General features: G+C 41.3%; 1 protein-coding gene across 2 annotated transcripts in view; it reads right to left on the reverse strand.

Annotated features, from left to right (window-relative positions):
- The window catches only part of ubn1 (ubinuclein 1), an 11,040-nt gene extending 7,331 nt beyond the window's left edge, over positions 1-3,709 (reverse strand). Inside the window, exons 1-8 of one of the 2 annotated variants that reach the window (XM_019861772.1) lie at positions 3,106-3,706; positions 2,117-2,224; positions 1,929-2,021; positions 1,510-1,650; positions 1,282-1,373; positions 662-1,223; positions 490-560; positions 73-196 (exon numbers count right to left, since the gene is read on the reverse strand). In XM_019861772.1, the coding sequence (XP_019717331.1) occupies positions 73-196; positions 490-560; positions 662-1,223; positions 1,282-1,373; positions 1,510-1,650; positions 1,929-2,021; positions 2,117-2,224; positions 3,106-3,330 (1,416 nt within the window). In that variant the 5' untranslated portion in view covers positions 3,331-3,706. Of the gene's footprint in view, positions 1-72; positions 197-489; positions 561-661; positions 1,224-1,281; positions 1,374-1,509; positions 1,651-1,928; positions 2,022-2,116; positions 2,225-3,105 lie in introns of both variants that reach the window. The other variant, XM_019861771.1, reaches the window with a different exon arrangement.
- Positions 3,710-12,727: the final 9,018 nt, after the last annotated feature.

The following is a 12,727-nucleotide window of genomic DNA, read 5'->3' on the forward strand; positions in this document are numbered from 1 at the left end:
AAAAAAAAAAAAAAAGTCCCTTTATTCAGAAAAAAAAAAAAAAAAAAAGTGTGGTTCAATCAAACTACTCACTGCAAGCTTGAGTTTCTTGACACGTTTCCGGAGCGTCTCCTTGCTACAGGGCAGGAAAGAGGACAGGTGCGTGTACACCCGGGAGCGCAACTGGCCGCCGTGCTCACGACATTGACACTCTATGCTGAAAAAGATCACAAGTGAAAAGCACATAATTTGTCATCTCCGGGTCATTTGAAGCATAGGTGGAAAACTGATGGCATAGAACCGGTGGGAGTTTCGGTTATGTGCATTTGCACTACCACCTACTGCAGTGGAGGTGCAATTACACTGTTTTAGTGTAATAGCAAAAAAAACAAAAAAAAACCATGGTCTGGAATTTGTACTTCTACCAAAGTTATTCTTTTACTCAAGTAATTGTACTACTACTGAAGTACAGAGTGAGAATATTTTTTTCACCATCTGGGTGTGACTCACTCTAGCAGGACAGAGTTGATTTCCGGGGTGAAGAACTTGAGTTTGGACTCCCCCTCCGCGGTCTTGGCTGCCTGCACAAACAGAGTGTGTACAAGTGTTCATCTGTACTGCAGCGCTGAAAACATGCTGTGACATCATCGTGTCTGGGACCAATTGCATAGGTGCATTTTACCAGCATCAATTTCTTGATGCTGCTCTCTAGTGGAGGCGGGAGTCCCTCTGGTAGGACGGCGCAATGAAAAGATGACACAATCTCTGAATTAGGTTTTTGTGATTGGGTCATTTTTCTGCTTGGAGGCTGTGTTGCATCGCAAGAGGCTCCAGGCGGGTGTGGATGGTCTGTTCTGGGCTGGTTTGGAGGGGGCGCCTCCATTAAAGACTGGGGTGTTGATATCTCGTCACCGACATCCAACAAACAGTCCAGGTCGATGTCAAATTCCACCGTACTGGCGGCCTGGAGAAGTGCCTGTTCATCTGTGGATCCGATCAAGCTGAGCAGCGGGTCGGCCAATCCCGAGCCCCCGCCGCCACCCGCGTCCGCCGGGCAGTGTGGTGTCACAGGACTTAGTGGGATGCTCGCCATGCGCTGTTTAGCTTTCTCCATTTTCTTCCGCTCTCGCTCCTTTTCCCGCCGGAACTTCTTCAGCATGCTGGTGACGCTCAGAGTGACGGCCGCTTTCTTTTTCTTCTTCTTCATCGTCAGCTCATCACCCGCTGCAAGCTCAGATGAGACTCTGCGAGAGAATAACAGCACGTCACACACATGCCAAACTGAACTTTTCTAAGTCTCACCTGGAATTTGCATCAACATCGTTTTTATCCAGCAGAACTTTTCTGCGCCTTTTCTTCTTTGGCATCTCTTGTCCGTCTTTCAGGTCACGTTTCTGTACATTGAGAGCAAGTTTTATCACATGGCAATATGGGCTATAAAGTAAATACAACAAGTAAAATATTGCAGTTTATGTTTCTGTGCTTTCACTGCAGGAACTTTACATTTCAGCGAAGAGATTGTTGGCCTACCTTGGCGGTTTCTGGCTTTCTCTCTCCTGTGGTCCCATCATCCGTTTCAGTGTCAGAAACCTGGCGGAAGTGCAGCACACCAGAGTTGACGTAGAAGCCTCCGAATTTGGTGGTGATGGAGGACGGCACAAACTCATCGTACTGTTGCGACAACCAAATTGGGATGTGACATCACGTTAGATCCAAGTGACGTGAATTTGCCAACATTTTGAGTCACAAGGTGCAAGTCAGTGGCCCAGTAAGCACCCACAGGGTATAATATAGAACCTTAACATTCTATGCAAGAGCTATATCGAAATGAACCAACAGAGCTGAGCACCAAATTAATTAAAGATCAACATTTCCATATTGATATCGACGGCCCTTCTGATACAACTCTCATTATGTTGGTCTAATGCGTTTGGGAAAACAGTTCTCACAGCCTCCGAGTTGTCAATGAAGGAATCCTCATCATCGTATCCGTAGCCGATATCAATCAAGTCCTGAACGCGGTCTCGCTTTTTCTTGACTGTCTGCAAATAAACATTTTTTTTGTCCACATCAACCCAAAACGAAGTTTCTTAGAAAGGAGGAAAATGACAAAAGAGGAACTGAAGCAGCGACTCACATATTTTTTCTCCATCTTCTTCGCAAGGTCAGCCATCTGCTCCTTCTCCCTCTGCTCCTCCACCTCGAATCTGGACTGAGGCTTGACTTCATCGTTTTTGTTGCTCTTCTTAAAAGAGAAACAAATAAGATTCATCAACATAATACACAAATAGGTTGCTGTTCAGTGAAAAGACCACATTTCCTTTTGTTTGAGGTTTTTTTATCCTCCTCAAAAAAACAACACCTCTGCCCCCTTTACTGTTAAACACATTTTCCACATACTGAATTTCTGCAGCGCTTCTCTTTAGGGTTGAAAGTGAGCTGGAGATTTTGGGGGAGATAATCAAATAAATCAATCATCCTAACATGTTGAGCAGTCACGAGTGAATATTTTTATAATAATTATTCTATTGTTTAATCAACCAATTTTGTGTTCATTTGGTATCGTTCAGTGAAAAAAAAAGAAAACAATTAAGCAAGATGACACAAGAGGGATTGATGTATGCACCCACGTTTGTGTAACTGATTCAGTAAGTGATTCAATCAGCTTTCCAAAGTAAAAGTAGATGTTTGCAAATGCCTTATTTTGATTAGGTCTGCTTTCATGAAGAGAACCATAGAAATCAAAGAATATTTATTGTTGAGGAGCTGAAATCGAAGTATTTGGACAATTTAAGTTCAGCAATGTCTCTAAATGATTCTTCGAATATTTAAAAATGAGTTGATGAATTTGATAATCAATAATTTGTAGATTAATCTCGGCCCATCTACTCACATGCACTCATCTGGACAATTTTGTCTTGTTTTTACAACCTACGCAAGGGCACTTTGTTAGCAAAATGTCACCGTAAATACACAACCCATTCTAAAGAATCTCGGTTAAATGACCTATAAACAGCACACAAACTTCTGATACAGACCCACGTGATTAAAGAGCTAAAACATCACGACAGAACGATACAAACTTCTGACCACCGAGTCCAAGATATCTCAAACTTCACAGTTTACCTTGCTTTCCAGCAGCTGAGTGTAACTAAACTCGCTGAAGCTGCGCTCATCCGGCTCAAACAAGGCGATGACGAGGCGCACCGAACCCGGCACGCAGTTCGTCGTTGGCCGGGAACCACCGCCGCGTTCTGGCGGAGACTTCGGGGCGAGGACGGTTCCGTTGACCGCACAGGACCGGACGTCAGTGGGCAAAGACGTGAGCTGGACTCGGCGAGGTTGCGCCATCTCGCGTGGAGTAGAGCCGTGGGTGGATGCAGTTAACGGCTAAATAGTGTCAGGTGTGCCGTTACCTGCACAACATGGCCGACGCTCTTCAGTCATAGCACAAAGCTACTTTTACATTGCTGTCAACTCTGGATTTAGACTACTGGGATCCATTCGTTATTCTCTTAATTTACATGAGTTAAGACTGCTTGCTAACTAACTAACTGACTAACTAACTAAATAGCAACTGTACGTTTAGTAGTAAATTCCACCGCTCACTTTTCAAAATGGCTGTCAGCGCTGAGTCAGAAAGAAGAGTGCTATAAAGTCTGTTAAAATACATCACAACACATCATGGCATTTCCCCCAGTCATTCAAGGATGACATATAAGTGACACGATTGGACGCCTTTTGTAGGTGCTGTGACCTACCAAGACACCATCATGCTCGGCCGACGTCGCGGTTGCATCGTTGCCTCAAACAAACAATGGAAAGATTTGAAAAATTAATTGAACTATTGGATTTTGGATGAACTGGATCCCGGGTGAGTCGTCTAGTGGTTAATGCGTCTACCTCACAGTGAAGAGGTACCTGGTTCAATTCCAGCTCCGGCTTCCCTGTGTAGAGTTTGCATGGTCTCCCCGGGCCTGGGTGGGTTTTCTCCGGGTACTCCGGTTTCCTCCCACATTCCAAAAACATTCATGACAGGCTGAGTGAACACTATAAATTGTCCCTAGGTGTGAGTGTGAGCGCGGATGGTTGTTCGTCTCTGTGTGCCCTGCGATTGGCTGGCAACCGGTTCAGGGTGTCCCCCGCCTACTGCCCGAAGACAGCTGGGATAGGCTCCAGTAGCCCCCGCGACCCTTATGAGGATAATGATCGGAAAATGAATGAATGGATCCCGGGTACCTATCCCAGCTCATTTTGGCAAAAGGCGAGCTACACCCTGGACAGGTCGCCGTCTAACCACAGGGCACATATAGAGACAGACAGCCATTACATTCACGTCATATTCTCAAATAATGGGGCGACTGCAGGGATCGAGTATGACTCCAGGTAGCATGCTTATTACGAGTATAAAGTGTAATTGCACATCCACTACAGTAGGTGGCAGTGGTGCTCTCATTGTTAGTTTGTATACAGGGAGTAAAGGTGTATCTCTTTTTGCATCGAGCATCTACGCACACAAGACAGCAGGAGATACTGTCTGAAGTGCAATGAACAAACACTCAACATGGAAAAATATTTAACACGGATGAAGAGAAAGGCAGAGAAAGACTGAAAAACAACATTAATAATTGTTAATTTTTGTTGTGTGTTGATACTTTACATAGGATTCAGTGTTATTACAGTATACCCAAATGATATCATGCATATTGTACATGTGAAGAGTTGGCCATTAAAAAGTCAAAATATTTTGACGCCCATGAGTAATACGAGGTGACTTTTTTTTTTTATCACTGTTTAATGTCAAATGAACAAAAAAAAAAAAAGGAATATTTTGAACATGAAATTGGTTTTTATTTATTTATTTATTTTGCATTAACCTGCACTGCATCCTTCCAACACATTGGGGCAGTACAGACAAATGAAAAGCATGTCAGTACTGCACACTTTTCGGCGCACACTTTTTTCCCCAGAAAATAAACTCATACAGTTGGACAATTAGAAAAAAGAACAAAAATAAGGAACACAATACATTTTCAGTAGTTGCTGCAAGTAAACAACGGAGAAAATCCTGCATTACACAATTGTACTAAATGAGTTAAAAATACAAAAAAATAATGAAAATAAACTGCAGTTGGCTGGAACAAGTTGTACACAATATTCTTTTTTTTTTCCTTTTTGACTATCGTAATTTACTCAATTCACAATACTTTGTTTTGATTTCCCGGTAATCCAAACAAGAAGGAGACATGAAAATGCAATCCAAAACAGCAGACTCAGGAGAAAATGACACTCGATTTGCAGAATAAGAACCTGCCCTGTGCTTCCTGCTGTCTTTATTGGGACTTATTGGTTTACTTAATGTGCCCAATCTCACCAGGTGTTGACATAACTGCTTCGCATATGTTCACTTGACATACAATTTCAATTTTAACACATTGGATATACCACATTTCCTCGATAATGTTGTTTGGGCTGCTCGTGTTAAAAAAACAAACAAACAAAACTGTGTTGAATTGGTTTTACTCATATCGGGTGATTTTTAACCCAACAGTTTTAACCTGAACTCTTAACCCTAACCCTAAACTAAACCCTAACATCTAATTCCTAACTCTAGCCTAACCCCGCAACCCTAACCCCAACCCTAAACCTAACCCTGCAACCCAAACTCTAACCCCCTAACCCTGGCCCAACCTTTAAACCTAACCCAAACCCCAACCCTAACCCCCAAACCCTAACCCAATCCCAACCCCAACACTAACTCGAACCCCCAACCCTAAATCCAACTCTCACCCTAACCCAACCCGAACAGAACCCCAACCCTAACCCAACCATAAATATAAACATAACCCCAACCCGAACTCTAACCTCCCAACCCTAACCCTCACTCTAACCCAACCTTTAACCCCAACCCTAACTCCTAACTCAAACCTTACCCCTTAACCCAACCCCCAACCCAAATCAATGTTGAATGAAAATCGAACCTCAAGAATCCAAATCGAAAATGAATTACTGTACTTGCGAAAGAATCATTATCAAATCATATTTTAAGGTCCACAATACTACTCAGCCCGAGTTCAGCAATATGTGGGAGGGATTAGGAGCTTTAAAATTGTGATTTGGACATGGTCTCGATATGGCGGGTTTTCATCCATTGCAGGTGCGTCTGCAACATAACTCCCCCAATTAAAAGGGATCACTGTATTCCCAGAATGTGTTTTTTTTTTTTTTTTTACAAATAAAGGCCGACCCCCTAATTGATGTCTGCCCTCATCTGCAGTTAAGTAAATAAATGCCTCCCGGCCACTATTTGCGGAAATGGGGTATTTATCTAATTTCAGCGCGTCTTGAAGAGCTCAGCATGAGAACTGCTTCCCCTCCACGCAAGCCCGATGCAGTCAGCCTGCGCTGAATTGATTTTGACAATTACAATAACGGGATAATTGCAATCTGTCACCATACATTCCGTGTTAGCATATCACAAAATAACCAATTCCGAGCGTGATTGACTCCACACATGTCCCCCATTTGCATAACACACACACACACACACACACACACACACACACACACACACACACACACACACACACACACACACATGCACATCACCCCCATCCTCCACCACCCTTTTTTTGTAATTATACATGAATTTCACGGTGCAAGGCTTTTAATGCAAATAATATGGATCCTCTTTCTTTCTCCTCCACCCCTTCATCTGACCAAAATGTGTGTGTGTGTGTGTGTGTGTGTGTGTGTGTGTGTGTGTGTGCGTGTGTGTAGTTGTGATTTAAAATTTTGTGTGTTGGTGTGTGTGTGTGTGTGTGTGTGTGTGCGTGTGTGTGTGTGAGAGTATCAGATTGCAGCCAATTTTGGTTTGTCAAATCCCCCACCCCGCCTCTCCAACGTGTTAATGGGATGGAAGTTATTTGAGCCGATGACACGGGTTGGAACAGCGGCTCTGCATTAAGACAATAAACACGCTGGAGACAATGAACCAAAACACACCCTAGCAGGCTAAAGATGGACAGGACAGATGGACTCACTTGGAGGGGCAGGGGGGCGGGGGGGGCTCAGTCTATGTGTGTGTAGTGGTCTGCTCGATGACACGGGGCCCGCCGGTGCAGGTTTAGAGTGGTGAAATTGGAGTACAATGCTGGGATGGAGGGAGGGGGCGGGTGTCATTCAAACCGAACGGGTGAGGCGTTGTCCCAGAGGTGCATAATTCACTCATTCATTAACTCAAGCAAACAGGAGCCAATATTAATTAGGTCCTTCCTCTGCGCTGGGGCTTTTGTTGTCGGTTGGCCTTTTGGAAGAGAAGGCGTTCAATCAAAGCAGAGGCCAGAGGGGGCGCGGTCTCGGGGTGCTAATAGTGACGCCAATCACCATCAATGGACGGAAATGTTCTCTTCAAGGAATGATTTCGCTATACATCAGGATCATACTTTGGTCTGCCCGGTGCGGCGCAACATTCAGTGCTGCGACGCCGCAACACCATCAAGAGCTTTTACAAAAACAAACAAAAAAATACTTAAGATAAGATTTTACTCTAAGAGGGGTCTTATTTGTGTAATATTGTGCTTGTCGTTGATAATAGGGCTGCAGGGATGTACTGCAAGACCTATTACACCAAGTAGCCTGTCACCCAGATTTATAATGGCTTTCAAATTGTCATTTGGCTTTGCTTTTATGTTGATTTCAGGTCGTTAGTTTTTTTTTTAATTCCGTTAGTTTTGATTATTTTGAGAAGGGGTTTGTTTGTTTTTATTAGTTTCGATTCATTGAGTTTTGTTAGTTTTAGTATTAGTTTGAGTTTTTAAAGATATATAGAGTATGCGGTATTTGTCCAGTGTAAGATAAAAAAAAAAAAAAAAGTAATGTATTAAAGTGGAATTATGTTGAGTAAACTACAATTCCCTACAATGACCTTCCTTTTTCACGGCTGTACAGTATTAACGAAATTAATACATTTTAAATAAACGTCAAAAGCTCTTGTGCAATTCATTGACAAAGATGGGAAAAAAAAGGACATTTTTGCTGGAATTATTGTCAGAGACAGTCTTATGAACCCAAAATGTAGTTTAGGTCTGTTATTGGGGGTTTTTTTTTTTTGTGTTTTTTTTTCAATAAATGTGCAAATGTGTTTTCAAATTTGAGTTTTAGCTATTTCGTTCGTTTTCCTTGACTACAATTACCTTTGTACCACCTAGCGGTGGCTGAGTGCAACAGCCACCGCTGTAATTAAAAACTTAAAAATATACATAAAAGGCCCATGAATAAGGAGACAGAGCTTTTACTCCGAAAGCATATACAGTATTTAATATCCCCAAAAATCTAACGAATGAATAAATATTACATTTAAGAGTATTTATAACAAAAGGGTGAGGACTGAACATTATTTCGGGGACGTCCTATGCATTGCATTGTCACTATTAGCTGTCAAAATTGCCACTGTGCAATGGAACACACACATAACAGGCAAAAAAAAACAAACAAACAAAAAATCCCATATCTCCAATATTTAAATTGATTATGAGGCTGCATCAATGCATCAACCACCAATATCGTGGAAAAAGTATCGTGATTAAAAACGTACTGTTAGTCCCTAGCAATTGTTGAAATGCAGCGCATCATACTGACAGCTAGTTGTTGTATTTTGCTGAAGAAGCTAACCGAAATATTAGAAACATTTCTCGATGGTTGGGTTCTACGCCACAAAGCAACCACAATATTCTTACGCGAATCCCTCTCTGACAGTTCCATTAAAAACTCAGATTAGTTTTAAACAACCATAAAAAGTTTTAGTTCTCGGTAGATGGAGCAGCTTTAGTACTTCTTTCCACTCTACCCGGGCCAGCTATGAACCTATAAAAGCTAATATATCATTCGTTTTTTGTTGTTTTTTTCAATGGAGATGAACCACAAATATTCCACGATTCAAGGATCCGATTTTACTGTGTGTCCCAGAGGCCTGCACAAATCTGGGTAAAATAGGCGTTTAAAGATGCAGCCTATTTGTCTTGGAAGCAACTGCAAACGCATGACAACCCTTTATAGGGCTATGAAACATACTTCAATATTTTTCAACTTTAGGGGGAAAGGTACGCCACAGGCCTCGTTATAACGCCCTATAACCACCAGGGGGCAGTGTAATAAATACAGACATACCATCAGATGATGATTTGATGATAAAACACAACAAAACTGTAGTAAATAAGCTGCATTAGTTTGTTTGTTTTTTTTTGTTGTTTTTTTGCAGAGTATAAATATACCCCTGCTTGCTGTATGCTCTGTGTGCATGTGTTGCCAATATATATATACACCGGTATATTTTCGAGCATTAAAAAAGTGGAGTCACTCGTAAATCCATGTGCCATTGTAGTTGCATGGTTATTCAGAAAAATTATCAAATGTAGATACTTTAAAAAATACATATATATGTTTTTTTTTAATTATCTACATTTGATTTAATTCTTGCCCTGCGATTGGCTGTCAACCAGTTCAGGGTGCCCGAAGACAGCTGGGATAGGCTCCAGCACGCCCACGACCTTCATGGGGTTAAGCAGATTAAAAAAAGGAAAATAGATTTAATTCTCTGTTGTAATGCAGTGCAATGCTACAATATCTGGGTTTATGTGTGGTTAAAAATGCCACTACTAATGCCCAGCACACCAAAATAAAATTAAAGACATTGTGGGAAGTACCAGCAATATGAAGTAAGACTAAAACTAAACTGGTAAAAACATAATAAATCTACCTCACGACATTTTCACAGGGGAAATATTGATTTTGCTTCAATCCTGTTTGTGGCTAAATGAAGAAAGAAGAAGTTCTTGTTTTTGGGCTATTTTGGCAAGGGCTGTGACTGACTTGAAAAGCATATAAAGACCTGGAAAAAAACTGACTAGCACACAACTTCTTCCATGGTGCACTAGGGGGCGCCCTTCGCTGGCCCCTGCTCTGTTGTCAGGCTCCGCTAGCTTTGATTAAGGTTTAAATTGGCTGAATTTAATGAACGCCGCCTAATTAGGTTGGATAACAGCTTTAATTGATAAGTAATTATCTGCCACCATTTTTTAAATTAATTTCCCCAGCTCTGTCTTCCAGTGTGCACGGTTCTCAACACTCAACAGCACTCCCATCCCCCACCGCAGCTCCCCCATCAGTTTGTGTTTATGTAAACAAGCTGCGGTAAACAATTAGGCATATGTTAGGATGACTTATTGTCATGCTGCGATTGGTGAGCTGCCAGTTGAGAAGAGTGGCCAGACGAGTTCTTTTAGCGTATTTGGTTATTGTTTAGTTCCTGTCTATTATCTTCAAATACATTACGCTAAAATTCTGGAACTACTTAGAAATGGCCTAATTTTTGAAGGATTCTTATTCCATACAAAATGACATGGAATTAATCAAAATTGTAGTCTAGACATTGCTAAAGTGGCAAAATAAATAAATAAATAAAAATCTATTCTTTCATGTCAATAAGGACATTTTTTAATCAACTTCTGAACAAGCGTACATACATATACACTGGTATGTGGATGGTATGTAATTGTTTTTGGGGTGATTTATTGTTTTTATGTAATTAATTTATCATTTTAAATGTCTTTGCTGTGTGACTAATTTAGCTCCATGTATAGCACATTGTATTACAGCTGTGGTTTGTTTGAAAGTGCTCTATAAATCTAGTAGAGTTAAGTTAAGTATATATATACACACATTTCCACGTCATTATTACATATTGAATAGCAAAACTGAGGCTCAAATGCTGAGACAACCGTTGAAAGAAAGTATCAGAAGAAGAAGAACAATGAGATGGTCCAAAAAAAGCTCAGCTGGGCTCACGTTACCTATGGTGGCTAATTGGGAGGTTGAGGGAGGCTCTGGCTACTTAATACTGTCGCAACTAGCTAGCTAGCTGGCTAGCAACAGCTTGGGCTGGTTTCTAGAGTGCCTAAACACATTGAGGAGTTGCTCTAACTCAGTAATCATCAATCAGAACGGTATAACCAAAGAGAGCAAGCCATTTTTAGCGCTTTAGGTTGCTCATTGATTTGTAAAAATATCAAACACGCACACACACAGTGCAAATGTATTATTAAAAACATTGCTCAGTTCAACATCATGAAATCACTCAGAACTCCATGAATAAGAGCAATATTATTTGTTTGGTTGCTGGTTTTAGCCTTTTTTTGGGTACAGATAAACTCCAATAAAGTCTAAGAATATATATTTTAAAAAACGTTAATCTGCAAAGTTTTCCCCACTCGGAGGAAGAGGTTCATTAGGACTATTTTCAAGATGGCGCTCAGAGATGGTGGGAGCAGAGAGGCTGGTAGATCCCGAGTCGTTGAAACAATTAAAATGGCATTTTGGACTCTTCCAGGCATGGAATTTCATGGCCTACTGAGTACGTTTTTGAGGGGAAGGTGATAAGTCACTTTTAAATGAGCTGATATGATTGCTGCAGCCTCAAATGGTGCTGCTGCATTTGACTGCGGTTTGCTATGATTTTCGGGAAGAAAAAGGGCATCACGTTTAGTCCCTTCGAACAAGAGGAAGTGGATTCAAGGAATAGTAAACAAGCACTTGCATATTCGGTCACAAGCACAATTAAGCTCACAATTAGGAGCAGGCACGGTTTTAATTGCGCGCACAGAAGGAGCCACAAATGGGCTCTTTACTTTCTCTGAATGATCAAAGCGGCCATTATGTGCAGAAAACAGGAGATCAATACTTGCAATCCTTTTACTTGTAATTGGAATTGCATCCACTCGCCTCGTTTGAGAGCGCGTGCACGATCAAAAGGCGTCCAGCAATTAATTTAGATTAGATGCTTAATTATCAAGCGATTGGCTAAATAATGAGCGATAGTTAAAATTAACTTTCACGCAGCCGACGGACTAATTAACGCTCCTCTTCATCACCTTGCTTGGGCTGATTATAAAAGAAATGTGACTTGATTCCTTCTCTCGAGAGGCAAATGGAGACTTGAAGCCTTCGAAGAAAGATTGTTCGCTAACCTGCAGCGTGACACGTCTGATCTCAATGTTGTTCTTTTTTTTTGGGGGGGGGGGGGTCTGGTCAGAGGGGGGAATTTGTGCTAATCAGTGGCAAATTACTTTTTTGAATACAGCGTAAGCTTAAATGTTCAACACAATTCGTTCCAAGGCGCTGGACCACGTACGATTTTTGGGGGCTTTACGAATCTTTTTTTTTTCTCGTAGGAGCCTCATGATTATTTTCTTTTTCTGTTTTTTTAAATTTTTTTTTTACATTAAAAAATGCAGTCAACATTACTGTGTTTTATAAAAACATGAATAACATTTGCTCACCACATAACCTATAAACATGGAAAATGCTCGTGCAAAACACGCTAAGTGATGCGTTGAGTATATCTCCATCTAGTGGATGCATTGTAGATTGCGTCTTATAATGCAGTGCGCCCAATGTAAGAAAAAAATTACAAAATATGCCATTCATTGAAGGTGAGCCTCATAATCCAGTGTGTCTTTTAGTGTGGAAAATACGGTATATTGTTTTATGAGTTGTTTTTGTTTTTCATGAGACGGTCCAAAAAAAGCTCAGCTGGTCTCACGTTACCTACGGCGGGTAATTGGGAGGTTGAGGGAGGCTCTGGCTACTTAATCGAATTGTGTCTCCTCTGAGCCCGACATTGGGAATGTATCAGCAGCACTATTGGCTTAGACAGTCCTGGAGAATACACTGTGCGCTCACTATTTCCATA

The sequence above is a fragment of the Hippocampus comes genome, unplaced genomic scaffold (assembly GCF_001891065.2).
Source record: "Hippocampus comes isolate QL1 unplaced genomic scaffold, H_comes_QL1_v1.1 scaffold7, whole genome shotgun sequence".
NCBI lineage: Eukaryota > Metazoa > Chordata > Actinopteri > Syngnathiformes > Syngnathidae > Hippocampus > Hippocampus comes.